Here is a 19,511-nt window from a genome sequence, read left to right as displayed (position 1 = left end):
CGAAGAATGCTTATTACGAGAAACGGAGTGAAAGAACTTTCCGCAAAATCAAACTGATCATTATCTCGGTATAAGTCAAGAAGAGAAAAAAATTCCTCGACGAAGCGACCGCAGCTGATGCGATGGGAAATAAAAATTTTATCGAATTAAATTGTTCGTCGGGAAGAAAACCCTCATATTCCCGCTGACAACAAGTTTGGAGCTCTTCCTCTGAAAAATGACGGCTATACGAGCACTCCGGTCGTGCAACAATCTTGAGAATGATCTGGTCTAGTTTTTGCTCGTGAAATTCGGTAGTCTGAACCGTAGTCCCCTGCTAAAAGGTTTCGAATGAGATGGCGCGGCGCTAAGAAGTCTTGAAAAAACAGAATCAAGCGTTGCCGTCTCGGAAATGGAGAGAAACGATCCGTTCCCCGTAGATCGAGGTACAGCCCTCACCCCATAGTGTCGAGGTAATATGTGGGGGAAAACCGGATCGGCGTATCCCCAAAATTTGCAAACTTTCACGTCCCGAATGACAATTGAATTTATGTTGCAGGAAACCTGCTGGTCATCCTGGTGGTCTCGTTTTCCCGCCGCTTGAGGAGCATAACGAATTTCTTCCTCGCCAATCTCGCGGCGGCCGATCTCTGCGTCGGAATATTTTGCGTCTATCAAACCCTGACCAATTATCTGGTGAACAGCTGGCTGCTCGGTGATTTCTTGTGCAAGGTTTACATGTTCGTACACGCGCTCTCCTACACCGCGAGTATAATGATCCTGGTCGTCGTTTGTTCGGAACGATATCTGGCGATCGTTCACCCGATAAAATGCAGAGCGATGCTGACCAGAGGTCGCCTGCGGATCGTTATAGGGGTCGTGTGGCTGTTGGCCGCGATTTACGCGTCTCCGAGATTCATATACGTTGAAACCATTCGAAACCAACTTCACACCGGGGGCGTCGACATAATCTGTATAGCGAACATGAAGAAACACAACAAGAACGTTCTGGACGTTGTCAACGTTATATTTCTCTACCTCTTACCGCTGATCGTTATGTGCTGTCTGTACACGCGAATCGGCGTCGGACTCTGGAGGAGCGGCGCGGCGCTCGGAGGACCCGGGCTCGTTGCGAGGACAAGAAACGGAAGGGTGAACCACGTCCACACCTCCAGCAGAAACGTACTGCGCGCCAGACGCGGGGTCATAAGGTAATTAATTAATGGAGATTTCCCGAACTCCGCGCGGATCCTTTCGCCCTCTGCCGCAAAAAGTTAATCTCCTCGACCGAGAAGAGCGCAAAATGGCCCGACGTGTTTTCTCTTTCGACAAACAATTTCGGATTATCCAAACGCCGCAGAGCGCGATATGATCGGAGACCGAAAGACTGGTCAGTGCTAAACTCGGGATCAAAATTCTTCCAAAGTATCAGCAGCTTCGCTCCTCCGCCATACCTGCGAGTTTTCGTTTCGTTTCGTTCATTTTCGCTCAGCCCCTGCACTAATTACAATATCGAACAAGAGAGCGTCTGGATTAGAACAATTTTGTATCCTCGTTAGCTGAAATCAACAAGTCGTGAGACTCGCTCCGCCGCGGACATCGCGAGTACACGGTGTGGTTTCGCGTTTCGGATGTTTCGTTTCATTCCCGGTCGACGAGAGAGGAAGAGAATGACGGCGATTTCTCTGAGGCGGTTGTTAACGTTGCGCCAAACGAGGCGGGGACTCGTGCATATCAAGTCCGGCTCGCGAGTTGAATAGCTTCTCGCAACGAAACAGTTCTTAGTTCTTGGCACGCACGTACGAACTGCCGTCTAACGTTGCGCCGAGTTCGAAGCGGAAACTCGACCGCTAAAATAATCGTGCCTCTTGATCGTAGAGCGGCGCTATCCAATCAAACTTTATCGCGTCGAATTCTCCCATGGAAATATCCAAATTAGATCACGCGAAATGGTCGGATCATCGTATTACCGTTATATATCCCTCGACAGTTTTTATCCATTTCATTTTATCAATTTCAATTATTCTTTCTGCTCTCCAGAATGCTGATAGCAGTGGTGGTTATGTTTGCCGTTTGCAACCTACCCCAACACGCGAGGATAGTTTGGTTGCACTGGGACCCGGACTACGACAGGACATCGGATTTTAGTACAATCCTAACGGTGTCGACCTTCCTTATATCCTACGCAAACTCCTGTCTCAATCCGTTTCTATATGCATTTCTGTCACGTAATTTCCGTAAGGGTATGCGAGAGCTGATAGTTTGCAATCCCAGGGGACAGGGAAGCCGACTGGGTATAACGGGGCGGAAGGAAAACGGGCACAACGCGAACGTCCCTCACAGTTCAGTCGTCAGACTTAGCTCGGCGCACGACAGTCCATTCACGACACACACCACTCAAACTATCACCAGGCAAAGTACGTTCGCGAGATCGTCCTCATGAGAAAAGGATTCTTCGGTTCAATTTCAGATCGAAATGCAAACATTAGAACCTCGACGATCGACCGCGAGTATCAAATACGGTTCACCGAACGGCGACACTCGCGCATATTTGGAATGAAAATTTCAGCCGTCGCAACTCACATCGAGTTACGAAATAATATATTACCCCGCGGTTCCGCGGTGAAGTTATTCATTTTTTACAACTCCGCTCATCCCCCACACCTAACCTTCCCTCCGCCCTAAATTCTTTCAACGTTTGGTGAAATTACGACGTACCGAAAACCACGATATAGGTATACAGTGGTGATATCATATTACGCTGCTGCGACGGTATCGCGATTATGAAGATGAAATCTGTGTAAATGTTACTATGCATACAGTCTGCTTATCATTAATCATCGAATAAGAAGATAATAAAATAGAGAATAAAAAATTTGTATATCGCTTGTTATGTATAAAAAATAATGTATAATAGTAATAATAACGATAACAATTATTATAGATCATAATGTATTTACACTAATCAATTATCTCACTGTTCGAAAATCGCTCCGATTATAATTCGTGATGAATCAAAAAAAAAAACAAAAAAAACAAATTTATACACACGGGTACATAACTTTTCAATTATAAATCCTACGAAATATAAACTATGAGTTTTATCATGGCAAACATTTTAATGAAATAACATCGCTGTCGATTCTAATTTCAAGCTGTCTTATTCAACTCGTTGCAGAGAAACAAGTGAATATCGCAGAAAAGCTAAAATTTTTCTGAAACCCACTCGTATATCATCAACTGTAATCTCATCCGAAACATCATCCGGGCGTGATTAATTTTCAGATAGAAAAGTAATCGCGTCTTGTCCCAAACCGTAAAAGTATATAAGACGCTTTTATTGATTTTTCAAGAGCTAATTCCTACGTATACACCGCACGTCGTATATAAATGGATGAAATATTCCTGGTGTTGTATAGGTATACGTACTTACGGAGTTAACGAAACGTGAAAATATTTCACGTCAGTTAGAAATAAAACCGCGATAATCCATTCGGCGGTATCCCAAGGTTCTCGAAATTGCGTTACGGCGAGTCGAGAGGGAGAGAGAGAGAGAGGGAAAGATAGAGTTTCTGTTTCTTCTAACGCCGCTAAAAGTTTATATCGTCGAAATCGAGAAAATGAATAAACTTTCGCTGATCCACTAAATTCGGTAGACCAAAGCTGTCGGGTTCTCCGGAAAATCACTTCAATATATTTACGATCAATTTTAACCGCCCGGAAAACGATAGAAATGATTCACCGCCGCCCATTACGACCGTTGCCACTCCGATGAATTATACGACCACCGTTATTAATTTCGTAAAAAACTTACCAACATCAAAGATGAACTTGTGGAAAAGAACCGCGTCTTCGATCTTTCTCTACTCTTATAAGTCATCCGAAAGAAGCTGGGTCAACACTCGGACCGAGAATCGTTTGACAAATCATCTTAAAGCTTGCTTTTCATCGGTTAAAGGAGAAACTTTTATTTCTCGAGGCATTCCGCAAAAGACGAAGTGCAATTGATGTTGTATGTAATAATTATACAAGAGCAGCGTACGTACTTACAAAGTGCAGTATTGCGAGATAAAAGCTTTGCGGAGAAAGGAAAAATGAAGCGAGTGAGAGAAAGGGAGATAAAAGAAAAGGATAAATCCAACCATGAGTTTTCCTACAGGGTTTCGTAAAATAAGGTACATAGGGATGTTCTATGGTTTGAAGGTATTGAAGCGTGTTGGATAAGTCGATAAGAGTAAAGTTTCACGTCGCTCTGGTTAGTAGAAGAAAACCGAGTTTTAAGAAACTTTTTTTTATAAATTCTCCGATACTTCACGACAACAGATATACAGCGGAATATTTTTTTTTCAACCATCCTCTGGTTCGTCAATTTTTTTTTTTTCAATCCACGTGCAATTAAAAGAGCAAAGCCAAACAATAGAAAAAAAAAAGAAAAAAAAAAAAAATCAAGAAACCGAACGAAGTCTAGGATTCCTAAAATACATGCCACTTGAAAGAAAAAGTCGAAAGGAAACAGAATAAAACTATACTTCCAGAGTTGAAAGAAAATGAAAAAAATTGCAAACAATTCGTGCACAATACACACTGAACCTGTTTTCCGACAAAAAAAAAATCACATCCAAAAACTCTATGCTTGGACGTAATTCAAAATGTCAGCCGTCACGAAGATCTACTGCACTTGCGGTAATACACGTATATTTGTCAACGATGTTGTTATAGCATTCCTGCGGCATTTTCTGAGCTGTAAAAGAAATAGATTCGTTGCACTTAGCTGATGTAAAAAGTGACCGGTTCTTTTTTTTATTTTTGATTCCGATTCGGCTCACACTGGTTATTATACGTATGGTATACGTATGCGTATCGTCGCAACGGCCATGACCCGTTAACCCTTCCGGATTATGGAACGTCTGGAGATAAGATTACACGTGGAACCGTGACACGCGTTGCACAAATCATCGAAGCTTCAACAGCAATCATCGAGGCGTCGATGTCTTGCGGATAGATATTCGACGCAGTCTAGTCAATCGGTATACGGGTAGATGGTTAAAAAAATTTTTATCGTAGCCTTACCTCGTTTGTTGTGCGCTCGTGACATCAAAAAGTTTAATCTACGTTTTTCGACAAACTTCGAAGACTGAAGACCGGAGCAGCGTTCACGATTAACCGTTCTGTGGATTACTCCCTCTCGATGTCTACCACTACAGATAACATACATGAAAATTGAATGATGATGATTTTTCTTTTTTTTTTTTTTTTTGTGAACAGAAAAATCTGACGAATTTTCGTTAAGATAATACCCGCACGTTACGGAGGTCATCGTAGATATACATTGTATATACGTGTATACACTATGGTATCTAGCGTACACGAAATTCTGCCATTCCTATTCGAAGTTGAAGGCCAATTCCGGTCCCTAACACCCCATAGAATGTGAGCTCCGGTCATTCGGGAACGGAAATATCCCTGAAGTCCTTAAAACTGCTCAGTGAGAGGAATTCTCGTGGAATGTTAAGCTCGATTACTATACATACGTTACGTACAATGACCCACCCTCGGAGTACATAGGGATATTTAGGGGTTTGTTCGACTAATGAATCCTCCGTCAGGGCCGAAAATCCGGATGAAATCCGATGCCTTCAAACGGACTTGGTTCAATGGGATGTTATGTACGGTATAGGAAAACGGTTTTACGCGGAAAGCATGTCTATCGGTGCATCGGGCTTTGTACGATTCTCGGAAAAGCAAAGATTACCCATTTGGTACATCCGTGTTTCCCACTCGACACGGAGAATCGAAATACTAGCGACATCTGTTCATTTGAATCGCACATTCTATGCACCCTGATTGTTAGATAATTCCCGCGATCGATCCTACGGTTAATTCGAATCGATGCGCCGATATAATAATTCATTTTGCGGCAATGATAACAAATTTATCTGCTACAGAATTCAGCTGAAAACGATAAATAGTGACATTGGGCAATAGATTTGGGAAATATCGTTTCAAATGTATCGAACCTGGTACGCTTCGGCCAATGAAAATATAAAAATTTAAATTTTCCTCCAGCTATACGGACTAGCCCAATATGTATCACATCCGCAGTACATATTACACTATAATAATTCGTATAAATTTCCTTTCAGACAAATGCGATTCGTGGTGTACATTACATACATGCATACGTATGGATCGTGCATACGTGTATACGAGCTGCAGCACGAGTGGATCGCGTACATGCATGTTCCAGAAGGTAATTCCGGGGCGTAAAGCACTCCCAGGGAATGTGGGTAGCGTATAGTGTGGGGTGAACCGACCGTACGTTGCAGTAACTTTATGCCCCATGTGAGAACATCACTTATTCCGGGAGGATTCTCTTAGAAATATTTATCCGCTTGCCGCAGTCGGAGGTAAAACTTAATGGTTACACATTCGTAGATAACACACACACACACGTAGCCGGAGGTATGTTTCAAGGCCGGTGTATGATTTCCGACATGCAAAAACGTGAGCGAGCAGGGGAGAGAAAGAAAAAATTGAATAAATGAAAAGGAGATATCGCAAACGGCGAAAAAGGAAAAGAAAGGAATGAGGAGCGCAGAGGAAACAGAGCGTAAAATTTTCTCGTATATTTTATTTGTATAAGAATGAATTGGAAATTGAGCGACGGACAAGAATATGTACACCGAATTTGACGTACTCAATGATGAATGAATGTATGCGTATGTATTCCTGCGGAAATTATTCATACGTGCATTATTAAAAACGTCGGATTTCTCGTAAGAGTTTTCGGTGTATCCTGATACTCGCTCCTTGCGCTGCATTGCCATTTGACATCGATGGAGATTTTGGATAGGAGCAGAGATATATTGAACATATCCATGATAGGAGGAAAGAAAAGCGCACTTTAACCTAACCTCTGTTCTCGTCGGATAAGAGAGGGAGTCGAATAATATAAAAATGAGAAGCTTTACAATTTTATGTTCTGGTGGATCGTTCGCTTTTTATTCAGCGAGACAATCGAGATAGTTTCCGAGAGCGGAACGACGGATAGTCGATTTTTATCTGTACAAACCATTTAGCATTTGGATTCAAGATTAACCGCCCCGCGAAAACCCTGCCGTCGGATGAGCCCTCATCACTTCTGTCGAGTACAATTTTTTAATACGATTATCGCGAAGGTCTTCGTACGTAACCCGTATTTCAAACCGCGCGATACCGGCGATCTGAATTTTCTCTCGATTCGGACGGTAGATCGGTCCTTCTAATTACCACATCCCCGAATTATTCGGGCTGCATAACATTCGACGAGAAGTGAAAAAGTTCATTTTTTCCTCTCTATGCTTCTTCTTCCTTTCCCCATCGAACAAAGGTGAATAGAGAAAATTGAAACTCTTACCGGCGTTAAAGTTTTTCCCGGGAAATGATCATTGATCACCCCGCGAATCGATCGTTAAGGGTCAAGCTCTGCAGCTGCAAAATACCTAATATGTTTCCTCGATGGTGATAAACGACCAAATTCTAGGCTAACCAATAACTTTTCCGAGAAAAACGAAATCATCCGGGTGATCACTCCCGTACACGTAGGTATAGGTACGGCCCATTCGATATCCACTTTCAAAGCATCTCAATCATTTAACTTCACTCTGAATTTGGCGGCTCGATTATTTTTCTAAGGTCGAGAAAAGATAATGGAAGTGAGAGGGCGTATCAGCATCTGTAAATTAAAGATAATGGATTGCGTAATTGATGACTTAATTACAGAATTCGTCCCCATCGCTTTGTAGCGTTAAAATCCGGATCAACTGACAATTCGACGATTATTAATGTAGGTATGAATCAGCGAAGTTCACTAAATGGAATCTGGATCACATGACTATAATCGTTATCGTATATTCTTCCCGACGTTATCGATGAGGTTTGAGCGGGGTCGAAATCCACAAACCGGTTCCACTCGGATTGCATTAGAACAGCTGGATAAAAACTGGCGGAGCATCATTTACTTCATTTTTTTTTTTTATATCCGTTTGCTCGGTATCCGCTCGATACAAGATCTGCGGCATAATCTCCCGGAGTGTATAAAAATTTACCGTCACATTTACTCCCCCTGTTTTATTGTCCTCTTCATTTTTCTCCATTCGATTATACAGGATCACTGCGACGCCGCACGTATCATATAGCTATCTATTATTTTGTCGAGCGATTACTCCAGATAATCCAGATTGGGAAAAACGCTGAGTATATTGTGCGCGGTTTAATATGAAAAATCTGCGGCAACCGCCTTCGTCATTTAGGAACCAGAATAAGCCACGGTGAATACGCCGTGATTTGAATCTTTCATCTACATATAGTATGTACACCAGCTATTATATTTTTTAATTGAATATGTATATTTCATTTTATATATTGTAACGTGGCGTACGATGGTCCCTACCTAGCCTATTAGAAATAGAATTAATTAATATAAAATTAATAAAATTAATTTTATAAAGTTGTATGGGTGACCATCCGTGAGGGGGCATTCATTTGTTTTGAGAAAAGGGTGCCTCGTAGGAACCGTGATGGCTATGAAAGATCAAATATTAAATACATCGGTCTAATTCGCGACCGACAGAGGGCCAAAACAAAGTACGCGGATTGTACCTCGGTCCTTCTGCCTGTCTCGGCTTCCCATTTACTTGTTTGCATTTTCTGGATTTTGTCTGTTCCGGCATCGCGGATCGTACCTCGGTCTTTCTGCCTGTCCGGCTTACACAATCCATATTCCTGAGTAGAGTTACATAAATAGAGTCTTTAACTTCAAGTTTATAATCGCGATCAAGAGGCTTGATAAAAATCCCTCAATCGGTAAAAAAGGGGTATAGTCACAAACAAGGGTGATTAACAGCATCGCGGACCGAGCTTCGGCCTCTCTGTCTGTCTAGTTTTTCCCCCACACCTACATTATTAAATCCTAGGAAGTTAATCCAAATATTGTATCCAAAATATTCCTGTTCCTGTAAAGAATATTCCTGTTATAGTGTTCAAATTTAGTTATTGTTCCTTGATAAAAATAAATATCCTTGTTCAATCCTTTCTTCCTACGTGTCCTTGGCTCCTAATTTATTCGGTCCACCCAGGATGTATTTCCAAACGCCCTGAGATACAGAGTTTCTATTTCGTTAAATTTCATTAATCGTTAAAACGATTTGGTGCCCAACATATAAAGTAAAAAAGTCTAAGCTCAACGGTCGGAGCGTAGCAATATATGTAAGATTATTATTCTCGGATCGTACAATAGTGCAGGTTTGAGGAATTAAACGCGGTCCGTTGTAATCTGATTATGTAATGATCATCGATAAATCTCTCGCAATTTCTCATATGTATAGTTATTTGTCCCTATAATATACGACCGTATCTATGATACGACATATAATAATGTTTGCTTCGCGGGGAAGATATTTTATCGGTCCTCTTATCGTAGCTGCCATATTATATACATATATACCTACATTATATCTCACATGAATTAAGTACATAATACGATCCGAGATACCACCGTGCCGCTGCTGGGGGTCGGATACGTGGACGTCGGCGATCGTTGCTGAAAACATGATACTCTGTTTATCTCCAATTTCACTCGAATGTTTTGCAAGCCAACCTAGAAAATTGAAGAATAACACTCGTCGAAGATAACGCTAACGCCAATTAGAATTATTCAGAGATTAAAAAGTTTAGAAATTTGACGTAATTAGCTGTACGAATTGACGCATTTGAACGAATTGTTTTTCTTCGGTTATTCATATGTTTCACTCGTACCAATAGGACGATTTACAAATGAAAATTGCTCGAATTATTACAACCGAAACTCACAATCAGCATAGCATATTCGAATAGGCTGGTGCGACACCCCCGTCCCAGGCCGCCACCTGGGATGGGGATAGCATACGAACATTTTTTGTGACAAGAATCGAAAAAAGGAAAAACTAATCGATTTAGATTTACCCGTTCATAACATTCTGATCCCTGAGTGGACATGAAAGTCGCTCCACACTGTGTGCTGGGATGTCAGGGATCTGATGAGGTTAGGTTCCCAATCAAGTGGGTGAATATAATTTGCATTTATTAAAGAAAATGAATGCGATTATATGCATATTTAGCGGTAGGGCGTAGCGGGCTATAAAAGTCTCTCTAGCTCACAATCAGTTGGTAATGAAGGGGGACAAGGGGGAACGATTGACTTGACCTCTTCAACTCTTGCGTTAATATTTGGCTATTTCTTTTTGGATTTCACGATCCTCATGCAGGTATTGGCGCAACTATTGCCACCGGTTTCTTTGCTACCTGAGCAGTTGCCATTTGGTTACTTCGAACCTTGCGGCTGCTCTAATCGCTGTTCTTATCGGTGCACAGAACCGTTTGACTCGAATTCGTCGTCCCGCACGATGTCTCCGTTTGAAAGAGTATGGCATCTCTACCAGTTAGTAAGGAAAAGGGATGAAATATGATAGGCGTTGCTTGTCAAGGAAACAGCATATCTGGAATATGAGTTAGTTTTATTTATATTAAATGATAAAATCAACTACTATAACTCACGGGAGCTGATCTTCGTGATGGCCTCTTTAAATTCTATTGATAATGTATCAATGAAAAGTTTTTGAAATAAATCTCAGTATTTGAAAACTTTTATAATCGGTATAGTATGTTCAATTGCACTTCAATCACTAACCTCGATATATAACTTGGTTGATTATAAAAATGAATATACCATGTAAACTAATATAATAATAAAGTAATGATTCCTAAGAGTTAATAATTTCAAACTCCAACGATACACCGCCGAGATTCGTGAAGTACAATTATTGCTCTCGCTATTTTACACATGAATACTGCGGTGGCGAAAATTGAACGTTAAAAATAGAAGAAATGACAAAATCCGCTGTCATTTTACAGGCTGAATGTCAACGACGAGATAATTCTCTCTTGGGGGTTGATAATTCTGTTCGGTGTCGAAGAACTTCTTGATCTCCAGGACCCCCCTTCAAGGCGTTGGTGAAAATCGATGACGCGCGTGAGACATCGAGATTTTTTTCAATTACAATTTGAAAAATACAAAAACGCTGTACACGCGGAGGATGTTGGGTCGAGGTTTATCAATGCGATGCGAACTTATCACGACTTTATAAATATTTTCTAAATGTTTTATCCGCGTATTCGCGGTGGAACCCCAGCAACCACTTACATACGACCTCTGCGCACTCTATGCGGATTGAAGACGACGTATTCTTATTTCGCTTAACTCACAGCTGAAAAATGAGTATCCGTCATATTTTAATTGCAACTTTACAACGACTCTGCCTTTCAATCGGCCTGCAGATACGACGCGATTTTTTTAGCTCTTCATATAATCGCATCGTTTCATGTGACCGGCAAGTTACTCGAGGAGGAACAAAATGACGGAATGATTGATACAGACTAAGGCTATGCGATCGTTATTGTATTCTATTTGATCAGCTGAAGCGATAAGACAAAAATGATAAACTACCTCTGAAGTTATACACGAATCCGACACGTGTTCATTAAAACAAATTCTCGCCCGAAAATTCTATCGCCAGTGGTCAGTCGGGAAATAAAAATGAATCTATTCGATTATTCGATATCAATGTGTGCAAACGATCTTTAGGTACAAATTCCAAAATCGTTGATGGAAATTTCGCCGCATTCAATTCCCATGCGGTACAGAGGAGAAAATAATGAATGAATGGGAATGGCTGAAAAATAACATATTAGATTGGAAATTGAAATAATACCGTCGGTGATCGCGCGTCGTCGAAATCGCAATTATTGTGTTGTGCAATATGGATCTAATGTGATTTTTAGAAGCAAATTATAATTTCACACAATAATAGCTATTGATTCATGTTAATGCAGATAAATAAATAATTATTGACGAAATCCGGATCTCTTATCAATCCCGTAGATAGTGACGCGTCTCTCGTATAGTTGGGCAAGAAAGTTTATTATACGTCAGAATTGCGCCAGAACTTAGACAAAACGAAAAATATGTTGGCGAAAAATAACGTTGTATTACAAGAGCTCACGGTACACGATGTGTACGGTCTACGTTATTAATATTGAATGAGCAGTTGATTAAATGTGTTGGAGTGAGTGAGAGGCGGAAAGAGAGGAGAGAGAGAGATAGAAAGGTCTCTCCTAGTTGTATATAACGAAGTCTCCGCGGAGAGTTTAGCCAGTACAGTGCGCCCGACGTATTAGATAGTATCGAGTGTATTCTCGTTTCCGAGTTTATTCACAGAAGAGAATTTGTCATAGACATTTGACAATACTGGTGATAGCGGTTAATTATCATCGAATACCAAGCGTCTAACGATATTTGACGAAAAGAAAGGCCAAACTATTGGAAACCTATCGGGGATCATCTTCTTGAAGAAAAACATCTATAAATAAATACAGGTGAGAATAATTTATCATAGAAGATCTATGGATCATGTTTAAATCGACGATCTTCGGTTAATTAATGGTAATTACTTCGAGTTAAATTGAACCGTCATACTTAGATTTTCGGAATATCATCTCAGTTGAATGTAATCGTATATTCCAGCCTTGGAAAATTTGTTGGAGAACTAAAGGAGTGCTGCAAACGGAATTGTTATCATTATTGTTATACCGCACACGTTATTGCACATGAAAGTTTCGCAATCAATTCGAAGCCGGTGCGGGCTCAAAACACACAGCGCAGACAGACAACGTCTGAGTTTCAATTCAACGATTTAAAAAATTTATCGCAGTTCAAAAGTCCCGGGTTTATATTCTTAGGCGGGTGAAGTAGAAAACTGGAAAATTTCTCTCCAAAGTCTTTTACTGCTTCTCCAGACTTTTATAACTCCTCTCACACACGCGGTCTCTTACACATTTTTCCTGAAAAAAAAATATAAAACATTCACCTGTATACCGACGATGTTTGTCGCGACTTTCAATACAGTCTATGCCTCGTAACGAAACATTGTCCATGCCAAGTCTTGAGTGACTGACTTACAATCTTTGGCTACATACTCGATTTATTTTATAGATATCACCATGCCTATTGATCTGAGAAGCGTTTTGATCAGCGACGCTGTCGACGATGCTTGCGTCCAGCTTCTCACCAGTCATGGAGTACCGGTTACGACCAAGTATAAAATGTCCAAGGAAGAACTCATACAGGAGATTAAGGTAGTTATCTGAAAATAGAAGAGAGTTATATCAGTCATTGTAGAAATAGTCAGTTGTCATGCGAATATCTCGATCGATGTAATCGGTAGCAATCACACCCAGGAAATAGCGTGTAATTGTCGCGCTTATGAATCCGCGTTATCTGCAGAAGCAAACAGCAGCGGGTCGAAAATCCTCAACATATTGTTAGATTATACTTATACCGGTTAGCCGATTAATTGATAATATATCACGTGAACAAAACATTCGTATATAAATATACTACACTGACGACGATTAATCTGTGTAGAGAATAAAAAATGCCGTTTCGCAAAGGAAACATATTGACGGAATAACTTAATAAACGACACCAGTTGCGTGTTGCGATCAAACATGAAAGATACAGACGCGTTTACACACACACACAGAGAAATTGATACTTGTGTGAATTTCTGACTAAAAAAAATATACGTATCCATCGCTGCATAATACATGAGTATGAATGCGCGTTTTCTCGTCAGTTTATATCTCGCTCGTTTGTCCGAAGTCTAAACACTAGTTATAACCAGTTTACCGACTACCAGAACCAGTCAATATGGGTCATTGCACTGTTTGATTTTTTTTCATTGCACATACAAGTAGTTTTATTTTCAAGGTTTTCCTCTTTCTCTACTTCCACCAATTCCATCGGTAGCTGCAACTGCAACGATACGCAATTCAGACTCTCATAATTAACTCAAAGATTTATATGAATTGTTGCCACGAATACATCGATATTACATTAGGATAAATCTGTCCAACTACCAAAAAGCAGAGTAATTGAATTATTATTTTTCCTCTATCGTTTTTAAGAGGTTTTCAGTGTCTAGTTTCCTTAGAAATTCCTCCGCTATTTCACCTCTGTAAAGATATAAATAGACGCCCATCTGACGAACGCGTGCTTTTATATTCAAACCAGAAGCATGGGCGTATTTTCTGCAGGGCCGTTGTTAGGATATTACAAACCCCGCTGTACAAATTGGTTCGCGTATTCCAGAATTTCTGTCGGTCGGTCATACATTGTTGTTTTTCTTTTCACTTTGCTGCTCCATGATTCCGCGATTGCAAAATTGTACAAAATTGTAGAAACAAAAACAAAATTAATAACTAAATAAATTCATCGACCCATCTGAACTGCATCTGATGCGACAAACATACATGTATATGTATATGCAAACGGCAGACCAGATGCAAGAATATAGTTATGAGATAAACATGTCGTTTAAATACGAAGTAAACATACGATAGGGACGAAGCACAAGTGCAGGCGATAGGCACCTCACCGTACATTATGGAATGACCCTGGCAAAATCTTCGCCAAGATCGTTATTCAAACAATTCTAATAGCGTTTGTATTCGTATGTTTATCAGAAACACGATGGACTGATCGTTCGATCCGATACTAAAGTTACCGCGGAGGTTTTAGCGGCCACATCTGGTCTCCGAATTGTCGGTCGGGCTGGTACCGGCGTCGACAACATCGATCTTGCAGCCGCAACTCGCAAAGGAGTCGTTGTTGTGAAGTGAGTAATTCACGAAATCAGATTTTTTCTCTCAATCTTTGGTCAAAGTGCGGAATAAATGCCGATCAATTCTCACTCGAAATGTCTTAACAATTTGTTTTCCCACCCACACCAAAAAGGAGAGAAAAAATAAACTGAGAATACGCCGCGATGTAAATGTACGATGAACATTTTTTTTTCCAACATATCTGATCATTGTATTTCTTCATTCAGCACCCCTGGAGGAAACAGCATAAGTGCTTGCGAATTGACTTGTGCGTTGATATCGTCTTTGGCACGAAATGTTGCACAGGCTGCTCAATCTTTAAGGGAGGGTCGTTGGGACCGTAAATTATACTCTGGATTTGAACTGTCTGGAAAAACCCTCGCGGTTCTGGGGCTCGGACGTATCGGCCGTGAAGTTTCTATTAGGATGCAGTCCTATGGTATGAAAGTAATCGGATTCGATCCAATGATGTCAGTTGAAGCAGCTAGAGAGTTCGGTGTTACCAAATTGGAATTGGATCAGATCTGGCCACTTGCTGATTACATCACAGTTCACACACCACTCATACCTCAAACTAGAAGTAAGATGAACCCCTAGAATTGGAGAGAATATTGCCATCATTATTGTCCTAATGAACTACAACTAACACCGTTCCCCATCCAACTAATTACAGATTTGATAAATGCCGCGACTCTTGCGAAAAGTAAAAAAGGGGTGCGTATCGTGAATGTTGCACGAGGCGGTATCGTCGATGAGGAAGCCCTTCTCGAGTCTTTGAAATCTGGACACTGTGGAGGAGCTGGACTCGACGTTTTCGTCGAAGAGCCTCCAAAGAATCCTATTACCTTAGAGCTTATTCAACATCCCAAAGTTATCGCCACTCCACATTTGGGTGAGCTAGTTTTTCTAGAGATGTACTTATAAGAAATCTCTTGCACGCAATATTTTTAACAATAAGGCAAGTTGACGTAATTATTTCATCCAACAGGTGCAAGTACAGCGGAGGCGCAGCAGCGGGTGGCTGTCGAGATAGCTGAACAGTTTTTAGCTCTTTCTGGAAAATCGACCGCGTATTCGGTGACTGGTATCGTTAACGCACCAGTTCTGGTAGCAGCGTTGTCGGACGTAAATGCACCCTGGATAAACGTGGCCAAGAAACTTGGTCAGTTAGGAAGTAAATTCGTAAAGGGGACAGAGGGAATTAGTATTGAAAGCCAGACCGTTGGAAACGGCATGGAGAAGAAAAAGTTCGTTCACACCGCAGTTTTGGTCGGAATTCTAAGTGGGCAAACAAAAAATGGATTGAATCTTGTTAACGCGCCCGTTCTAGCCCAAGACATCGGAGTCAGTATCAAAGAAAGTCATACCGCAGGCGAAGACGCAGTTATCGTAAAGGTCGGCCAGCACCAAGTCAAAGGTGATTACACTCGGTTAAATTATTCAGAGATATTGTAATTTCAACATTTTTATGGTAATTTTTTCCGATACTTACGAGATTGGTTTTTGTTTTTTTTTTCACAGGCACTGTACGTGGAGCAAACGAGCCTCTGCTTCTGTCAATTGACGATGCCGTTTTCCCAAACGGCGTTGTTCTTCATGAAAATCTTTCACTGTACCGCGGAAACGGACCCAGCGATCTTACGAACATTGTAACGACCCTTGCGGCCAAGGGCGTTCAAATCCAGAGCCTCAACACAACGGACAAATGGTTCGCAATCCAAACGAACCAGGAAATCACAGTACCTGTTCAGGGTGTCGAGAGCTTTTGAAGTTTCATATTTTCCGCAGTATCGGTATGCTCAAAAATCGCAGGATAACCGCCGCAAAAAAAATTATTACGGCACCTTGTGAATTTTATATTGATTCAGTATTGCAAAGCTCATATTTGGCCGTTGCTTATAGTATGTTGAAATAACGACGTTATGTTTTCCATGTTTCAAAAAGGCGGAGACTCTAACTAAGATCAGATTCCACCATTATTCATGGATCATGAATATCACTTTACGCTGACTCATATTTATCTCTGGTAGAGCCAAGAAACTTTTGTCGACGATTATCATAGTCCTACGGTTCTGTTATTTATAGACTAGTTTAGGAAAAAAAAACATCTCTTCAATTAGTATAATAAATAATTGTTCACTTAGCATATAAGTCTGCCATTAAATTTTCTGTACTGTTTTATATATTTAGAAATTTATACGTATAGCAAATAAATATCACGTAAATTGTTTAATCACTGGATCTTTGCCTTTTCTCAATTTCAAAAAACATAAAACCCTGTAAAAATTTTGAATTATGGATGTTCAACCCCTTTGTACTGATAATAGAATATTTATTGCAATATACAAATATGTTTCAGTTGTATGAAATTCCTTAAAACTAAGGTGTCTAGATCGTACGTAAAAAAATAGAACACCAAAACGGTAGAACAATGCCTACATTTTTCGATCCTTACTTGTCTCATCATTTGTCATTTTCATTTTATGCTGTGTATGAATATGCGGTAATATGTATGTTCTTTCATAATATCACGAGTTCCTTCCGACACTATGAAAAAACCAACAAAGGCTTTTCCGCATCTAGACACCAAGAAATTTGGCAACAGCTCTATTCAGACAACCAAAGCTTATAACGCAAAATTTGAGAGTAAAATCAAAAGCGGGTGAGACTTAACAGCATAATAAATGTAACGAAAACTGTTCTATTCAGAAAAATATTTTATAGAAAAATATAGGTATAAAGCTGTGATTCTTCTAATACTGTTATAAAACCCCTTGGTGTTGTGTACTTGTGAAAACTTTTATAGATGGTATCGAATTTGAAGATTTGTGTTAATTATGCCGCCAGTCTGTTATTACGAATTGAAACCAAAAGAACAAACAAAAAATCAACAATTTATAAAAGTAAGATGAAAGTAAAAGCGTTTTCACATTCATTTGGACAAATGTCAGATAAGAACGGCTTTGATATAGGATAGGCACCGAATAAAATGGCCCGTTCAGACAAAATCTTTGTGCATATGATATTGTTGATGTATATGCCACATTAGCAGCAAGTGTCTAAAGCTGATTCAGGAGTAATTCGGTGAGTTATGTTATCATCTAGAAATGAACTACTCAGCAGCTCGAGTCTGACACTTGTGATAACTAAATGATGATAAAAAAAACCTTAGTGAGGCTATTTATTAGAAACGAAAGAGAACAATCGAACCCTTATATTTGATTGTAGCTGACAGTTCTACAGCCATTGAAAGTGAAGGCAATACCATCCTAGAAAAATAGAAATTCCGTAGTCTCAGCGGCTAGTTCCATAATAATGAGCATCAAAAATAAATCATTTCTCTTACTCTGACTAGTGCTGGAAGGTCAAACCAGAATTTATGATTTGGCAACATTTCCCAACCAGTTGCTCCTCTCACCAGTTTCAACGCCACAGCTCCTCCAAGAAAATATACTCCACTAAATACAAGCAGCATGATAACCAATACTGACCCCGTCGACAAGCCGCTAGAATGCATTAATTTTCTGCAAGCGTGTGGAGACACTAATATTAGGCTCTGAAAAAAGCAAATAAATCAATCATACATGAATATCTTGTTGAGAATTGTATTAAGTATCCAACTTGATAAGTTTTTCTTACATTCTGCAGAAATTGTCAAACCTAAAATTGTCATACTCACATGATTTGAAGCACTCGCTGTATTGTTGAACTCAACAAGTATTGGTGGGACATTCAGGAATGGATCACACACTAAAGTGACATTTACAGTGACACGAGATTTACCAATACTAGTCTCATAAATTAGGTGGGGTTGATCAGTTGATGACAGTGTAATTTTGGTCTCTTCGAAACGAATAACTGTGCTGAGTGTCTCATTGTACATACATAGCTGGAAGAATTGCATACAGAATCATGAAAGACATCGAACAGTTATTATCCGGATATGCACCGTGCACTAGACACCTAGAAGCATTGAGTAACTAAGAAGGTTCCTGAACCTCTGAAAACGTTGGTCCATAATCAGCTTCACAAATGAGGCTCGAAGATAATCAAATCCTTCATCTTTAATACAGTAAGTGATTATTTGTAAAAAATCTTACCGAGGCATCAATACAAGAGGGTTTTATTTTGCCAGGCGGCAGATCTTTTTTGCCACAAGGATGAAGGTAGAATGTCCGATTGTAAACGGTCGTTGATTCAATGAAGCTGCAACATGAAACACACGACAATAATACGTTTACCTTCAACGAGTTGATGTAGAAAATACATCCTCAGGTTATGATCAACGCTATACACAAGCGTTAACTAATGATTGGTAATAATCTTCAGTGAACGACACAAGAGTGAAACTGAACTCTTAGCGCCTGTAGAATACATTACTGGTAAATTGAATGTCTGAGATTCATTAACTAAAATTAAATACGGAAATGTGCGTAGTCTAAAAAATACAAAGAAAACACAAAATAACTCACTCGTCTTTAGTACCACCAATTTTAGATAAATCGTAACCCTGTCCATTCGACATGACACAACTACATGGTGTTTGAGATACACATTCTGCGAACGAGTCAGCAACATTAATTGCCAATATCGTAGTTATAAACGTAACTAATATTGCATTGTCCACAGACATTTTTATGCATTTGACAGACTACTATTTAAGACGGTGATCCACCAGTGAAGTTCTTCTTTATCGATAAAATTCACGAGGAGTCCTAGCAATTGCAGAAGAACGGCAGTAGGGATCTCTCTTACATTTTACACAGATCCCAGCGCCACATGTTGGCTACATTTTT

General features: G+C 40.0%; 4 protein-coding genes across 6 annotated transcripts in view; 2 read left to right on the top strand and 2 right to left on the bottom strand.

The window, feature by feature from the left end:
- Positions 1-3,127, top strand: part of LOC105688993 (trissin receptor) — a 51,673-nt gene extending 48,546 nt beyond the window's left edge. For all 3 annotated transcript variants that reach the window (XM_020854041.2, XM_048660272.1, XM_048660271.1), the window contains exons 3-4: positions 539-1,190; positions 2,020-3,127. In XM_020854041.2, the coding sequence (XP_020709700.1) occupies positions 539-1,190; positions 2,020-2,422 (1,055 nt within the window). In that variant the 3' untranslated portion in view covers positions 2,423-3,127. The remainder of the gene's footprint in view (positions 1-538; positions 1,191-2,019) is intronic.
- Positions 1-5,154, bottom strand: part of LOC105689001 (sodium-independent sulfate anion transporter-like) — a 65,630-nt gene extending 60,476 nt beyond the window's left edge. The window contains exon 1 of the mRNA XM_048660270.1: positions 5,050-5,154. Coding sequence (XP_048516227.1) covers positions 5,050-5,074 — 25 coding nt within the window. The 5' untranslated portion in view covers positions 5,075-5,154. The remainder of the gene's footprint in view (positions 1-5,049) is intronic.
- A 7,050-nt stretch (positions 5,155-12,204) lies between these two features.
- LOC105689035 (D-3-phosphoglycerate dehydrogenase) lies at positions 12,205-16,948 on the top strand. Its single transcript, XM_012405779.3, has 7 exons — positions 12,205-12,429; positions 13,046-13,188; positions 14,578-14,729; positions 14,943-15,295; positions 15,389-15,607; positions 15,704-16,132; positions 16,237-16,948. Exons 2-7 carry the CDS (start codon positions 13,054-13,056, stop codon positions 16,482-16,484), a joined length of 1,536 nt encoding a protein of 511 aa, XP_012261202.2. The 5' UTR covers positions 12,205-12,429; positions 13,046-13,053; the 3' UTR covers positions 16,485-16,948.
- An 82-nt stretch (positions 16,949-17,030) lies between these two features.
- Positions 17,031-19,505, bottom strand: LOC105689036. The gene is made up of 5 exons (XM_012405781.3): positions 19,188-19,505; positions 18,816-18,921; positions 18,395-18,604; positions 18,062-18,271; positions 17,031-17,984 (listed from the first exon to the last, which is right to left on the bottom strand). The coding sequence occupies exons 1-5, from the start codon at positions 19,346-19,348 to the stop codon at positions 17,928-17,930; spliced, it is 744 nt and encodes a 247-aa protein (XP_012261204.2). The 5' UTR covers positions 19,349-19,505; the 3' UTR covers positions 17,031-17,927.
- Positions 19,506-19,511: the final 6 nt, after the last annotated feature.

This window comes from Athalia rosae, chromosome 1, assembly GCF_917208135.1.
Source record: "Athalia rosae chromosome 1, iyAthRosa1.1, whole genome shotgun sequence".
NCBI classification, from domain to species: domain Eukaryota; kingdom Metazoa; phylum Arthropoda; class Insecta; order Hymenoptera; family Athaliidae; genus Athalia; species Athalia rosae.
The sequence above is the reverse complement of the archived record's forward strand: the minus strand, read 5'-3'. Positions and strand labels throughout refer to the sequence as shown.